Below are 16,053 nucleotides of genomic sequence, written 5' to 3'. Positions count from 1 at the left end.
TATGCGTGACAGCAGGTGGAGGAATAAAAATAATGAAAAAAAAAGAAAAAAAAAAAAACAAAAACAAAAAAAAGAAAGAAAAAAAGAAGAAAAAAGAAAAGAAAAAAAACCTTAATTATATTTTAATCATTAAAACGAATCTGTTAAAAATTAATTGCGGGCTGCGGGCGCGATGAAGAAAAAATCAATCATTTCGTATTTATGCGTGACAGCAGGTGGAGGAATAAAAATAATAATAATATATTTTGGCTTTTTTCTTGCTTGAAAAATTATGCGACCACGTATGCCATATATAATATACTGTGTTGTTTTTCCTGCTACTCTGTAGACTGCTATTCATAGGGGGGGTAACACTTTTTGTTGCGGGCGAGTTACGCATAAAGCGAAACGCAGAGGAGAGGTTCACAAAAGTGCGTAGCATAAATGTTTCTCTGGGACAACCTCGTGCGGGTACTTCTATGGGGATGTTGATGCGAAGTGGGGAAGTATATATGCCTTCTATGTTTTTTTCCTTTTTCCGTTGATACCGAAATCGGGGATATATTTCTCTTCTTTCACTTACGTTGATGCAAATGCGATACGAATGGGGGGGTACGTGTGACTTATGTCATGTGCATATGTAATTTGGTATGGATTTGCATTTCGTTCATCTTGTTTAAAAGGCGTTTTTCTCAACGTATGCCAATTTGTTTGAAGTGAGGGAAGTCAATGCTAAGTTGAAAATTTGGCATAGCGAATTGGATTGAAAAATGAATTGAATTAAAAATGAATAGAATAGAATTGAAATGAGTAAAATAGAATTGAAATCAATTGAATTGAATTCATTTTATTTCATATGAATCGATTTGAATCGATTTGAATCGATTTGAATCGATATTTATAGATTTGAATTTGATTGAAGCAAAAAAAAAATAAAAAAAAACGAGGACGTAAAAAATAAAAAAAAAGAAAACAGCACGCAGTTACATATACATTCACCTCATACACTGCGAAGGAAAGGTAATGCAGTAGGGCAGTATGCATGTGCGTACGGTTTTAGGTAACTCTTCTCACGTTTGCCATGCTTATGTATACCTCTCTTCATCACCTTTGCCACGCTTATGTATACCCTTCTTCGTCACTTTTGCCACGCTTATGTATACCTTTCTTCATCACCTTTGGATGCTATATATTTATATTATGTACCAGATCGTATGTGTACACAAAGAACGTAAACCAAATGCTTATTCACGCCTCCTCGTAATAGCAAAGCTATTTTTCGTCCCGCCCCCTCTTTGGTGGGAAGCATAGTAAATGCCGTGCTCTCCCCCGTTCCACATCAACACGCAAATGCATGTGCACTGTGGCGAGCTCCCTTTTATTCTTATCGCCTCCTTTTAAGAACTGTTGCTGCACAGTGTGCTATACTGTGCTATACATACGCGTGTATGCACGTACGGTACGTATGACGTGGTGCACATATAGTATAGTTAAATTAGCATAACTGTTCCCGCGGAAGGATTGCCTCTGCTGTTCAGTCGAGGAGTTTGCACAAATTTTTCCTTCACGGTGGTCCCTCGTCTGCCCCCGCAGAGGGATACGTGCGATTGCAATGCGCTCAGTGCGAGGAAAGGGCAGAATGGGTAAGCATACAGTGTACTTTGCACGACGAACTAGTGAGTGTACTCGCTCCGTTTTTCTCTTTTTAGTGTATCCTCACTCTACGAGCACGTTTTCTAACATGCCACATCCTATGTGCAGTTTGTGTCCGCCATGTTATGTACGCCTTTTTGTAGAAATAGCGTCATTTTTATTTAAAAAAAAAAAAAGGAAACCCATATGGCGGAAGACATAACAGGGCTTGTCGAATGAAATGCAAACCTTTTTTCTCTCTCTCCCCTCAAATGTTCATCCACTCAGTGGTAAAAGGTACCCTTTTCAATTTTCAAAATTGTGGAGGAACTTCACCTAAGCAATCTTCCACAATTGTGCGATTTAAAAGAGGAATGAGTCAACCAGTTGGCTAACCAGTTGGCTAACCAGTTGGCTAACCAGTTGGTCAATCTGTTGGTCAATCCATGGGCCATGTGTTTGCCGTGTGGCGAGGACTTCGCTTAACCTCTAAAGTAACACATTTTTCGGTTATGTTGATCCCGTTAAGCTATACATACAGATGCTAAAAGGTTAACTCATTGGGGGTATTAATAACCGGTGCGTGTAAGGAACCAGATGGAATGCTGAGCACAGAACTGTGGCAGGTTCTCCAGATCCGCCCGTTGCATAACTCTTGCTTACCCGTGTATGTTGTGAAGCGTTAGAGGTACCTACGGTTTGGGGTACTTCCCTGCGTTTTTACGTCCCCCCGTGCAGTTCTTCTCAGATGGGAACGCGATCCTTTTTATTGGTGGCAACTAATTTGTGGCTTCCCACGTGTAAACGTGCGAATAATTGCTATCTTTTCATTTTGACTTACACTGGGTATACCTCTGCGAACACAAATGGAGTTAACGCGGTTCGCACTAGACTGGCCAGTTGGGAAGGAATTACGGCTAAGGTGAGAAGTAAGTTCCACTTAACCGTTCCGAAGTCATTTCGTAACCGCTACGTAATGCTCTCCTAACGGCGCACTTGGGACAATGCCCCTCTGTGCCATAGTTTCACACGTGTAGCAATTCCAGAAACAATAATTTTAAAAGGCAGTTTCGAAGGGTTAAAAGGGGGGTTACACTTACACACGCAGTGTAATTTTGAAAAAAAAATGAATCACAAAAAGATAGGTTAAATAAGGCAGTGGTTTGCACGAATGCGCATAAAAAGGTGTTGCTAAGTAAGCGCACACATATAACTTGATCTGTATGAGCGTGTGTATGATGAGAAGTACACACATATGATGGTGTGTTAGAATCCCCTTCCTCCTCCTCGCATTTGGCCTCCTCTTCCACCCCTGTTGTCTGTGCCCCTGCCAGGCCCGCGTCCCCTACCTCTTCCTCCTCGGCCTCTGCCTATATTTCTTGCTTTTTCTGCAAAGGGGAAGGAAAAAAAAAAAATGTAGAATGCACATGGGGAGTAGCCAAAGTGCAGCTAGCTATTTTGTATGAATTTTTTTTTTTTTTCTTCTTCTTCTTCTGATTGCCTTCTTACGTTCGTTCGTTTCCTCTATGGCTTGATCGATGGCCTGGTCCTGAACTCGAATATATTTAACGCTATTCCCCCTCACGTAACATTCAGAGATTTTCCAAAATTTGTCCCCATCCTTTGAGGTGCATATTATATTTTTCATGTGTAAATTCATAAAACGATCGCAAAACACAAGGAAGCCGCTGTACGTTTCTCCATTTTTCAGCTCCACCATCTGAAGAGGTAGGAAAACATTGAAAGGAAAATGTATGCGGCGTTTGTGGGCACTCTTTCACCTGCACATCTGCAGCATTAAGAGGGTGTACTCCACCATGACACGGTGATAACAAGTCAAAATGGGGTAGAGGGGTGTGTAAAAAAACAAATGTGGACCCCTACGAAGTGTCCATCTTTCCGTAGTGAACGTTTTAGATGCGGTGACTTACCACCGGCTGGTTTTGCGAGCACTTCAGCAACGTTAAAGGGAACTGCGAAAAAAAAAAAAAAAAAATACAGACACGTCAAATTTATATTAACAAAATGTAAAAATGTATGACACGATTTGTACACTGCGCGAGCAGCTCACATGATGTATGTACTTACGACCATAGTTGACTCCTTTTAACTTCGCGTGAGAAAAGACGATCTGGAAGGGAAAGGAAAAAAAAAAAAAATAGGATAAGCAGAATAGAAGTTACATAAAACCTCCTTGTGGGAGAGAAGCGTATGCTGGAGCGACGGGTTGTCCGCCTCCTGCAGGGGGAAACAGAACGAAGAAAAAGTATACAAATCGTGGTGATCGAGGGAGGTTCGTTACGAACAGACAGGTGAGTCTATTTATACACATGCATATGCACTCGGGTGTGGGTACATGGCCAGTGGGATACCCCCCTCAGCGTAGCACGTCCCCCCCAGGCGAAATTCTGCCGTAACTCACTTTGGGCTATTTCTGCGAAATAATCGAGTGCACTAAGCGACGTACGCTATTGGGGTAAATCCCGCACTTTATTTTTTTTCTGTGGCTCCCCTAAGCAACTCATCACTTGAAAGTGGTCCGTGCGAGGAAAAAACTTCTATTCAGCTGGATGCTCCACAGAGATGGGAATTGTACACCTTAGTGCGGATACATGCATAGGGGCATATACTATAATGAACAAACAAGGACCAATTTTAAAGAGGTGCTTATCGATGCTGATAGCTACTTGGCGAAGCAGGGGTGCCTAATTCATCTACACAAATTGAGCAACGATAGACGTGGAGCTGTGGATCCATAACAGAGGGGCTGTTCTTTATGTTCCCTCAATTCATTATTAAATAAAAGCGGCAAACATAAGAAGGCAGATATACTCAGAGCAATACGTTACGTGTAAAATGCGTGCGCATATCTCTCCATGGAGGGTGGCGGACGCGTATTCAGTTCAGATTTCCACATCAAAAAAAAAAAAAGAAAAAGAAAAAGGTAAAAATTGTGAAGCCTCTTTTTTTCGAGGTATCCCCTAACGCGGTTATATGCAGCCAAATACACGTGCGCCTGACGAAACGAAAGCACCTGCTCCTCTTTTGGTGACTCTACGGTTGTGCGCCACAGCTGTGTACGATTTAGTCCTTAAACAAACAAACAGAAAAAAAAAAAGGCGAAGAAGGAGAAGCCGAAATGAAATAAATCCCAAGTAAATCCAATTAAACACAACATGCACGGAACACTTTCTGTTAGCTACTACTGATGGAGTCACTCAAAGAAGGGCCATATAGCTAGCTCTCGTTTCAAAGTGAACCGTTTTTCAAGCATACATTTTGCGCTTTCAAAAAAAAAGGTTGTCATGCGCGTTCAAAAAATAGGTTGTCAGAAAAAAGAAAAAAAAGGGTAATTACGTGGGCAGGCGATTCTGTAGCTGTATGGCGAGCGTATCTACGCACATGTACATCTGTTCATAAGCACGCATGGAAGTAGAACCTATACGGACCATTATATATTATCACCAGCGAGCCCCCCTTTCCCTTTTGTGTTTCCAGCAATGTTGAGTTAAACCGTTCAGAGTTGTTACATTTCTGTGTTTCTAAAAATTTTCCTTTTCAAGTGGCATAAGGGGAGCACCCCCTATTTGACAGAAAAGATAAACAAGAAGAAGAAGTCACCGAGGTGAGGGACAACCCTTGGGGGTGAGGGGATCTTACTTAATTCTAATTTTGTATAATAATAAATGAACGTTTTGGAGAGAGAGAGAGAAGAAAAAAAAAAAGGCAGACTAAAGAAGGTAGACTAAAGAACGTATTTTTTTTTTGGGAAAATTCCCTGGGGTAAATTGGATGAGAGACGTTTTACGGCCAACATGGGGAAGGAAAAAAGAGTTAAAACAAAAACTAAGGTAGTGCAATCCGATGCAATATACTGCAATGAAGTCCCAGTGGGAGGACGGAGCCCAGGCACCGTTACATGATCGAATTAAGAACCTTTCTAAGCTTTTTATTCGTTTCATTTTTTGTGGCACACATGTTTGATTTGGTTTTGCTTAAAAGCTCGACACAGTGAGTGTTCAATTCGGACCACTCTCTGTCCTCCAGATCCTCCAACTCCTTCTTCTCCTTCTCGTACGTTTGCTTGAAGTTATCCGTTTCCACGTTGAAGTCCTGCGGGGAAAGGAAGCACACATGCAGGTAGGCATAGGGGTCCACGCTCGAATATAAACTTCTCCACACACATGCATGAAGGCATAGGGGTCGACGCCCGAATATAAACTCCTCCACACACGTGCTGTCGCAGCTCACCTTCATCCGCTTCTTGTAGTTGTTCACCACCGTGGCCAGCTCGGACTTTAGCTTGAGGTAGTGGCGCCTCTTCTCATTTATGCCCTTCTCATACTTTATGAGATTTTCTCGATAGTTGTTTAGCTTCTCCTCCGCTTCCTTTTTAATAGTATTTTTTTCATCGTCCACATGAGTGAGCAGATTGGATTTGGTGTTCTCCACCAGGTAGTCGATTTCATTTTCGAACTTGCGTTTGCTGTCCTTTGTTATTTTTTTTATTTGCTGTATCATTTGGAGGACGTCCTCGTCATTTTCGTACGATTCGGCCATTGTTTAGCGCAGGAGGGGTAAACACACAAGGAGAGGGGGAGGAGGAAAAAGCGAACACGTCTTTCTTTTTATGGTCCGTTCTTTTGACCATCGCTGCGCATTCGTGTGGAAAGATCGGTATGACAAAAAAGAGGAGGTTCTCTGGTTGGGCACATGACGCAGGTTAAAAATGTTCAATGTGGTAAAGTAAGGGGGACAAAAGTGACAGTTGGCGGTAGGACCATCTTTTTCCCTCCGCCCCCCTTTTACAAAAAAGTGTGCAGAGACATTTACGCGTATGCATTGCGGGATGTACTTACACGTCAAAAGAGTTGAAAGAGAGAAAAAATAAAATAAAAAAATATTTTTTCTTTTTGGAAAATTGGGACAGGTAAATATCGCTTTAATTAACAGGCCCAACAAGGGGATGTCGCACGAAAAAAAAAAAAAAAAGGGAACCCTTTTCCCCTCTCAAAATGCTTCAGTTTATTACCCAATCTTGTTTTAATATTCGATTTATTCTGTTTAGAAGTCGGTCTACATTATGCTCCATCCATGAAGGACATGAGAGCATCCTCAGCTTTTGTATTTGCCTGCGCGTGTGCAAAGGGGTGGGAGAACAGGACAATGTTGGTATGTTGCCATCTGGAGTACGGTCAAGTGGTACAGGGGAGGAAGCGCGACCCTCGGCGCTGAGCGAAGTGCTTTACTTTTTCATATAGCCGGGATAGCTCCGCTAGGATGTGTCCAAAGGTGGGTCTTCTGTACATGTTTCTGTGGACACAGGATTTTATCAGCCCCTAAAAAGAAAAAAAAGAAAAAAGAAACATGGCTGCTTTGTTCTCCTCTTCCATTATTCCAAATAACCCAATAGAACGCCTTCTTTTTTGTTTGTATTCTCTCTCTTTTACTTGAATAGGCTCTGGGATGTTATCGTAGGTGAGTTCTTCTTTCGCATATCCGACGGAGGCCTACACGAGGAAGGATGTACGGGCAGAAGTGGCAGGCAAATTAATGGACAGGAAAACGCGTGGCCCTCTCGATACACTCCTTTGATGAGCCATCCGATCAAGTGATGTATACCACCAGGTGGGACTTGAATGGGTAGTTAAAAGGGACACTGTGGGTTAACTAAAAGGGGGGGGTAAAAGATATTTTTAAAATAGTGCAATCGATCGTGTTAATAAGTTGATATAGGTGTTAATTTTTATTTATTTTTATTTATTTTTATTTATTTTTTTTTATTTTTTTTCTTTTTTGAGGGGTCACCATTTCCCAGAGCACAATTCCCAGCGCGTAGACATCTGTGTAAAAGGGCCTTCCCCTCTGGCCTCTCAAAATCTACGAAAGGGTGCATATTTTGGGGGGTGCATATTTCTAATGGTGCACATTTTTGAGGGTCCATATGTGGGTACATGCAGGAGGGGGCGCAATTTCCACTGGTGAAATGGCCATAGTCTACCAGATGAGACATTCACTTGTCATAGGAGATGTCCCTTTTTTGTTTTCACTTCTCTTCATTTTCTTTATCTCACTGACCTCCGGAGGGGTCCAGAACGAAACGGAGGGGTAAGCACTGCTCGGTGAAGCAACTATTCGTTCGATACTATACAGGTGCAGCTGATCCTCATCATCATAAACACGCAGAACATCGCTGAGGTCGTTCCTAGAAAATTCCATCCTCTGTACTTTCCTGTCTGCTAACACAGCATCGAATGTGGTTACGCCGTTGGGGTGCACAACATACGAGTGATCGACATTCGTGTCGAGGCACTTTTCAATTTCGCAGATTCCAAAGTCGGTGATTTTTGCGTTCAGCGCTTCGTCCAGGAGGATGTTCGTTGGCTTGAGGTTCAGGTGGTGACTCTGCACGCGGGGGGGCACAGAAGAGCATCCGGTTAGAGGCTTAACCGATTTGCGACTTAACCGATTTTCCGCTTAACCGCTGATATGCGTGGCGACTTACCAGGTGCTTTTCCAAGTAGGAACACGCGAGGGTGACGTCGCTGCGGGGGTGGTGGCGGAAAAGTTAGAGGTGGGGAAGAATGGAAGGAAATGCAGCGGGACGTAGAGTAATGTAGTTTCCCAAATGAGGCTACAATTAAGCGAACACCAATATGAACCGCTCTACAAAATCAATTACGTTGTTATTTTCAATATCCGTTGGATACTTAGTCGTCTGTCCGCTTTGAGGGCGCTCTGGGGCAGGTTAAAATGAAGCTTCGCTTGAGGGTAACTAAATAATATTTTTTTTTTTTTTTTCTTCTTCTGTCTTTTTATATACAAACAGAGCTCTTTCTCAAACGGGGGAAACGCGTACGGCTCGTGCAGTCCAATTTGATCTTGTAAAAATAATTTGGTGTGTAACTTTTTCTTTTTGTTTCCGTTTTTTTTATTTATTTCTTCGATGTGTGCCTTTGTTTTGCTCTGGTTTATGTTCCTTTCCTTGGAGGGGCTCTTCACTGATGAGTTAAGATTGTTTGCAGCTATTGAGCGGCTTCTCCCCGAAGTAGGACCGCCATTCGCCTGTGCGAAGACACCACAGAATAGGTCATTTTCCGATTTGAATGAGTTATATTTGTTTCTCATCCGAGTGGTAATTCTTCCACTGTATGATTCGAACGTAGGGTTTTCACTCGGGTAGGTGTACCCTGGGGAGCTATCGCAGGTGGAACTGTTGTCCGCGGGGCTCTGAGCGGATATGCCTCCACCCCTGCTGATGCTGCTCGCATTTGCCTGCGCTGCTATCACTCCACCCCCGTGCTGCCTCACCGACACGTCCTTCACATAACCACCAGCACAATGAAGATAGGAAAATAGACAGCCGTTCTTTAAGAACTCATAAATGATAAAAACGAACGGGTATCGAATGGACACTCCCATCATTAAAGCAATGTTTCCATGTCCAAATAGGTGTAGTTTGTAAAAAATTTTGTGAATTTGAAAAAAATCTTTTACTCTTCCTACTAGCACTTTAATGGCTACGTCCTTGCCTAAGTACTTGCCCCTAAAGGTTCTACTCTGCATAGTTTTCCCGTTTTTTAAATCGCCCTTCATGCTTTTAAGTTTGTTCGGGTTGCTATTCGTTGCCAGGAGATTCTGCCCCTGCATCTGCCCCTGGCCCTGCCTGACATTCTTGCATCTTCCACTTCTAACCTCATAATGGTTCCGAATCAGATGCAGGAAGGTTAAATCTTCGTGTGGTATTATAAAGCTGTAGAGGTAGGAGAAGGCCAAGTTGTTGTTCAGGTATATGTTGCTGGGGTATTTTATTATTTGGCTTCGGCCATAAAAGGGGGCGTCATCCATCTTGTTCGAGCAGTACGAAGAGGAGGACACGGAGGAGGTGGAAGCATGGGGGGAAGTGTCGAGGGAAGTGGACGCGGAAGAGGAGGAAGTTGAGGTATAGGAAAATTCTAACTTTCGGGAGGACGCGATAATCCAGTTATCCCCCCCTTTGGACTCTCCTTCGCAAGTTGACACGTGACACGCGTCGGTTTCGATGGATCCTTCAGACGAAAAATCGGGGTGACTCGATTGGGCAGACGGACTCGTAACAGAAAAGGATGACAAGGAGCAGGAACCATACGGGACCTCCTTTGGGGCATCGGATACGGCAAGGTTCTTTCCCTCTGCCCCGGAATAGGCCCTCGAGCTACCCCCATTGAATGTATCTCCAAAATCATTTATTAGCGAAAAATTTTTATGGAAGCTGCGAATGAATTGTTCTTTTTGTTTTTTTTTATCTTTCCGTCTTTTCTTATTGGTATCCTTCTGCGTGTCGTTTGGTGTTTGCGGTTCTGGGGGTTCGTTGGGGGCGCTCGTCTCACCCACATGGTGCCGCTTCTGCTGCTGATGATGATGTTCCTCCTCTGCGTCCTCTTCTCCTAGTTCCTCCCTCTTCCCGTAGGCCTCCTCCTTCAAAGTACGGGGGGAATTGAAAGACGTTGTCGACGTGGTCGACGTCGTCGAGGTGCACGAGTTGGGGTCCTTTTCTTGGTTTATTGCATTTCCATTGTGGAGCATTTTTTTGGTGAACACGGCTTCTGCCTCTTTTTCAGGGGGGGCACTACTGGTGGGGGGTTCCCCAAGTGTGAGCTTATGCTTGCTCTGATGGGTTTGATGACTCTGTTGGGTCGCATTTGGCGGAGGGTGAAACAGTTGCATCTTCTTTCGGTGGTGTCCACTTCGGCTGCGGTTGTCGCTTCCCCCACGGGGGCCATCTCTTGTGTGTATTTTTTTTTTTTTTTTTTTTTTTTTTTTTTTTTTTTTTTTTTTTTTTTCTCCTCAGAAAATGTTCGCACTCCTGTATGTTGACGCATCGGGCGAACCTCTTATTGTAAGCCATCACTCGTAAGTTTTTAATTAACTGCAGCAGTTTGATTGCATGTCCATATGGGAGTATCCCCAGCTGGTTCCTAATGATTTCTATGTTTATCCTGTCAAGCCTATCCCCTGTGACGTTATTTCTGTAAAAAGCAGTGATCCATTTGATGGGGGCATTGCATAGAGACAGCCACTGAGCGACTTCCTTCCTGGACCATGATTCATATTGGTCTATCTTAAGACTACTGCTATTCTCTTTGCTTAATCGTTTAATCATATGTTTTGTTTTTCTTTCATCTTTTTTTGTTGATGTATGGGTGATAATCGTTAGGTCCTTTCGAGTGGTGCCAGACTGATGTGTGTCTCTGTAGCATTTTTTTTTCTTTCCCAACTTTACAAAATGGGGGCGGATAAAATGACTACATGAATCAGAAGACGTGCAGAATATGTCCTTCCAGGTACCGCCTTCCTTTAACTGTTTGTCACTTCTTTTTTTGGTTAGTTCATTCACTGGGATGTTTGCTTCGTCGTGCGAGTCTTCCATGGAGATTTGGAGTTGCCCCATCCGCGAGCTTTCTATGGCATCTTCGCGATGACCACTTTGTCGACTTGCAGCTGTGCCCTGTTGGATCCTCCCAAATGGCAAAACATAACTCGGCTTGCTCACTGGTAAGATGGAGGCACATCCTTTATCACCACCCTCGATAGTATAGACATCTGCACGATCAGGTTCATTGTCTATGTCTGGACTGTGGAGTTCCCCCCATCTTGGAGTTCCTCCTTTTGGTTCTGCATCCAAACTACGCCCAAGTTTGGGGCCAACCCGATAAACTCTGCACGATTTGATAACCCCATTGGAATAAAAAAAGGAAAAGACCTTCTCTGCATGCAAGGGCTTGACTTTTAACTCCCGGTCAACTTTATCATTGACCCAGTTGCAAATATATTTTGTTAAATCTTTATCTATGTATATCCCTATGCCATATTTCTTTCCATTTGAGAAGAAGCCATAAAATGCTTCCCCGGAGTTGTGTAGAATGAGTCCCTTTCCGTTTGGTACCCCTTGGCTATTCAGTTCTCCGATGTAGCGGTAGGTGCTGAACTCTCGCCCCTTTATCGGCTTGCTGTCTGGGGAGTTCCCCATACTTTGTGCGCCAGAGCGGCGGGGGTGAACGGGGTCTGATGTGCACTTGTGCGACTTCGTTCCACAGAGAAGGGCACTAATTGGGCTGATTTCGCTGCGACCCCGCTCATGCCCTGGTTTTGCGTGTGCATCCCGGGCGCAAAAGAATCCGCGCACAACAGGTAGAAGGATTACACTTCACTGCCCCCGCAGGGTGAGCCTGCACAAGGACGAACACGGATGGAGTCATTTGGGCGCTTCCCTTAGACACAGGCAGTAAACGGGCAGGGTGTCGAAAAAGGGGCACACAAAAAAACGATGTGGTATCATATCGTGCCAAACGTTCTTCACAAAAGGGGAGGTACCAACGGGGAGGGGAACCCAACACACTGGTAACGTCAGCGTGTATGCGCCTGTGTTGTTTTTTTTTTTTTTCTTCTTTTTTACAAACACGAAGGGGTTAGCGGCACGGTACCTCCGAGAGTACACGCCTGTTGTACAGTGGATTTGGTCCCTGGTGAGATTCGAAGGGGGTAGGTGTTCTCTTACCCCACATGTAAAATAATGTAGTGTTACAAATATGGAGGTTTAGAAGGCACACCATGCACGTCATGGTTAGGCCCCACATAGAGGTACACTTAAAAGCTGCAATTTGAAGGGGCCAAAGAAGAAGGCACGAAAAATAATAGGGTGTTCAAATTACGGACGTTTGAGGTTCTCTTTTAGGACTCTCCACTAGGGAAAAGGCACCTTACAAACACCTTTTCGAGGTGCCCTTCACCGGAGGGGTAGGAATTAATTGCCGCACTGATTAATCATACGTGCATGCGATTGAGCGCCTACCATATGGGCATTTTACAGGCACCGTTATTTTTGCAGAACATCTTTTGGAAACCTAGCTTGGTGTCGTCCACGCGGAGTTCACGCTGAGTTGAGGTTGAGTTTATGCTGACTTCCATCTGACTTCCAGCTGACTTCACGCTGAGTTTCCTTTGCGTTTCTGTTTAGTCTCCTCTTGTTGGAGAGGCTCACCTAGGCCTTGTCCCAAGGAGAATTTCTCCGAGCGCCTCGACGTTCGTAGTCCTGGAGTGCCACCTCCAAGGGAAGGGCCAAGGACGATAGGGACATATCCTCGTAAAAGTTCTGTACGTATATTCTTTTTTGGAAGAATACCCTGCCGAGGGGATAATTTTGCTGGCGCCTTTCGCCATTAGGAGCGTAAGGTGAGCCAACCGCGCATGCGTGAATAGGTGTGCACGCCCCCCTGAGAGGAAGGACAAAGATGGGGAAGCGGGAAGAGGTGGGAAATCCGGAAGAGGTGGGAAATCCGGAAGAGGTGGGAAATCCGGAAGAGGTGGGAAATCCGGAAGAGGTGGGAAATCCGGAAGAGGTGGGAAATCCGGAAGAGGTGGGAAATCCGGAAGAGGTGGGAAATCCGGAAGAGGTGGGAAATCCGGAAGAGGTGGGAAATCCGGAAGAGGTGGGAAATCCGGAAGAGGTGGGAAATCCGGAAGAGGTGGAGAAGCCGCAAGCGGTGGAGAAACAACCACATGTCGCTTCGCTAGCCAAACAGGAGACAGGGCTCGGTCGGGGAAAGTCACGCCGACCGCGTGGAAGAGTCCTGGATAAATTTGAAGAACTCATCAAGCTGGAGAACATACACGAAATGAAGGAGCTAGAAATGTGCTACGAGCATCTTACCAAAGAGGAGCTAATCGAGAAGGGGATTCTACTAAACGATTTGACCATCAAGACGGCTACGAAACATAGTGACAATCAGAATGCATATATTGTTAAGCTAGTCAAAAGGAGGAAACAGACAAAGTCAAATGATTTAAGTGATGAGGAGAATGTGGAAAATTTCAATCACAACATGTTCAGTAAGGGAAGCATTGTACATTTCTCGAGGAAGAGGAAAAGATACTGCCTGAACAAGGAGAAGACCGTTGTCTATAAGAATTCAATAATCAAGGATGTTGTGAATATATATGTTTGCACCGTCCATAAAGTGAAGAAAAATCAGATTAACGTTATTGTTAAGCATGCGGACGAGTTATGCAAGGAGCTAAACATCAGTGGCACGTACTTGTTGAGTGATAAAAGCTACTTCGATGTGTGCCTCATCAATAGCGAAATTTCGATGCAGCGTCAATTGCAGGCCATTAATTTGATGAAGGCCAGCTTGGAGACTCCGTCCGATGTACTGAAGATCCTCTTTTTTGGGAGGGCTCCCTCCCAGGATGCGTCTCTGCGGAAGGTTCTGGGCATCTTCCGGAGGAGGGCGCAGGGGGGGAAGAAGCTAGAAAATGGGTACTTGTCACCATCTGGGGAGCCCCCCGTTTGCTACCCCTCCGCGGAGGACCTGACCATCGAATCGAACTACATCCACCAATGCGACAAGACAGAGTGGGGAAACAAAAACTTAAACGATAGTCAGAAGAAGGCGGTGTACTTCTGCCTGTACTCGAAGGACATTTTCTGCGTCCACGGGCCACCAGGCACAGGTAAGACAACGGTGCTGTGCGAACTGATATACCAGTTGGTAAAAAGGGACAAGAAAATTCTCGTGACTGGACCAAGTAATGTCTCAGTGGATAACATATTGGCCAAATGTGTAAGCATGAATGTAAAGAATGTAGTCCGAATTGGATTAAAATCGAAGATAAAAAAAGATTTGTGGAGTTATAGCTATGATGAGAAGATAAAAAGTTGCGATTCGTATAAGTTATGTGCAGACATTGATGAAGACATCGAAAAGATGAAGACAGAAATTTACAAACTAAAGAATAAAAAAAAACACGAAAGGTGCCCATTGGATAGAAAAGGAATAGCCAATTTGAAATACGAAATTAGGATGCTGAACAAAAGTCGAAAGAAAAAAAAAAATATATTTTTTGCTGAATTGATGAATAAAAACAATATCATTTTTTCCACTTGCTCAAGTAGCTCAAATTATGAATTAAATAAATATGTGAAAAATAGCAATTTTTTATTCGATGCTGTCTGTATTGATGAGTGTTGTCAGTGCACGGAGCCCTTGTGCTACATGCCTATCTCCCTATCGAAGAGAAATGTCTTCCTTTTCGGGGACCACAAACAGCTAGCTCCTTTGGTGAAACACAACAAGAAGGGCAACAAATTGAATGTTACACTTTTCGAGAGACTTATCAAAAAATATAAAAGGAAAATTTCCTTCCTCCTTAAAATCCAGTACCGAATGAATGACCTCATTTTGAAATGGTCCAACAAAGTGTTCTATGAGGATCGCCTCGTTTCGCACGACTCCTGCAGGGCCATCAAGGTGGAGGAGCTGTTTCTGCCCAATGAAGGGGCAAGGCCTACTAGGAAAGCGGCGAACCAAACGAGTGAGCGGAAAGGAGGCGGCAAGGGAAAACAGAAAAAAATCGGCAAGAAGAAAGAGAAGGGGAAGAAAAAAGAGGAGGTGGAGGAAGAAGGGGAAGAAGATGAAACCCCCCAGGTGAGCACAAATCCGAGGGACATGATTCAGAGCTACAGCTATTGCCCGATCACTTGGGTTGAGACAGATGGGTTTGATGAATTTCTCGATGACACCAAGGAGCTGGACATGATACAGCTGGAGATGAAGGAGAAGAAAGGTGATAAGCTCGGCGGGAAGAAGCCCAGCAAGGAAGCGGCATCAGAGGCATCTGCGGCACCAGCACCTTTGTCCGGGGGGGGCCTTCCCCATAGAGAGGGGAGAGGACAAAAACGGCCCGATAATGAAGATCCCCCAGAAGAGGGGTTAAAAGGCCTTGATATCTATGAGGACAATTTGGCAGGAGAGGGCCAAAGTGAGGACAGCGGCGTAGGGGGTGACGATGTCGTTACGGAAAGTGAGTCATGCTCGGAAGAGAGTTCCCATGCGGAGGAAGAGGTAGCCGCTGGGGCAGAGCAGAAGGAGAAGGCACTGCAGGACGCTGTCCAAATCGACATTGACGACATCGTGAATCTGAATAACAAATCCAGAAGCAACAGAGGAGAGGCCTACGTGGTGTATAAGCTAATCGAGCGGATGCTGCATGCAGACCACATTAGTGCCAAACACATTTGCGTGATCACTCCATACTCGAAGCAGATGAATTTGCTGAAAAATATTCTTTATGATAATCTATACGATGAAAAGAATTTCACCTCAGATTATAAAAACATTGAGATAGCCACTGTTGATTCGTTCCAAGGGAGGGAAAAAGAGATCGTCATTTTGTCTCTTGTCTGTTCCAATTATTTTAAGAACATCGGATTTTTGAAGGATTATCGACGGTTAAATGTAGCCATTACGAGGGCAAAGCGGCACGTCGTCATCGTGGGCAATTCCAGCACCATATCGAACGATAAGCTGCTGAATGAGCTGTACGAGACAGTCCTCAACCACGGCAAGGTGTACATGGTGAATGAGTTGCTGGACGTGGAGCAGATTCCCGTGGGGGGGTAGC

At 44.3% G+C, this 16,053-nt stretch overlaps 4 protein-coding genes across 4 annotated transcripts; 1 reads left to right on the top strand and 3 right to left on the bottom strand.

Moving 5' to 3' along the window:
- Positions 1–2,877: 2,877 nt before the first annotated feature.
- Positions 2,878–3,331, bottom strand: C922_04041 (hypothetical protein; the record flags this gene model as incomplete). Its single annotated transcript, XM_008819626.1, has 2 exons — positions 2,878–2,999; positions 3,121–3,331. The coding sequence occupies 2 exons, from the start codon at positions 3,329–3,331 to the stop codon at positions 2,878–2,880; spliced, it is 333 nt and encodes a 110-aa protein (XP_008817848.1).
- Positions 3,332–5,526: 2,195 nt separating this feature from the next.
- On the bottom strand, positions 5,527–6,171 carry C922_04040 (hypothetical protein; the record flags this gene model as incomplete). Its single annotated transcript, XM_008819625.1, has 2 exons — positions 5,527–5,724; positions 5,863–6,171. The coding sequence occupies 2 exons, from the start codon at positions 6,169–6,171 to the stop codon at positions 5,527–5,529; spliced, it is 507 nt and encodes a 168-aa protein (XP_008817847.1).
- A 521-nt stretch (positions 6,172–6,692) lies between these two features.
- Positions 6,693–11,620, bottom strand: C922_04039 (serine/threonine protein kinase; the record flags this gene model as incomplete). The annotated part of the gene is made up of 9 exons (XM_008819624.1): positions 6,693–6,743; positions 6,861–6,950; positions 7,062–7,121; positions 7,234–7,281; positions 7,420–7,491; positions 7,690–8,016; positions 8,117–8,156; positions 8,294–10,278; positions 10,502–11,620. 9 exons carry the CDS (start codon positions 11,618–11,620, stop codon positions 6,693–6,695), a joined length of 3,792 nt encoding a protein of 1,263 aa, XP_008817846.1.
- A 1,261-nt stretch (positions 11,621–12,881) lies between these two features.
- C922_04038 (hypothetical protein) lies at positions 12,882–16,052 on the top strand (the record flags this gene model as incomplete). The annotated part of the gene is made up of 1 exon (XM_008819623.1): positions 12,882–16,052. One exon carries the CDS (start codon positions 12,882–12,884, stop codon positions 16,050–16,052), a length of 3,171 nt encoding a protein of 1,056 aa, XP_008817845.1.
- Between the last annotated feature and the right edge of the window lies 1 nt (position 16,053).

Source organism: Plasmodium inui (genome assembly GCF_000524495.1).
Source record: "Plasmodium inui San Antonio 1 unplaced genomic scaffold supercont1.19, whole genome shotgun sequence".
NCBI lineage: Eukaryota > Apicomplexa > Aconoidasida > Haemosporida > Plasmodiidae > Plasmodium > Plasmodium inui.
This window is presented reverse-complemented; position numbering and strand designations above follow the sequence as displayed.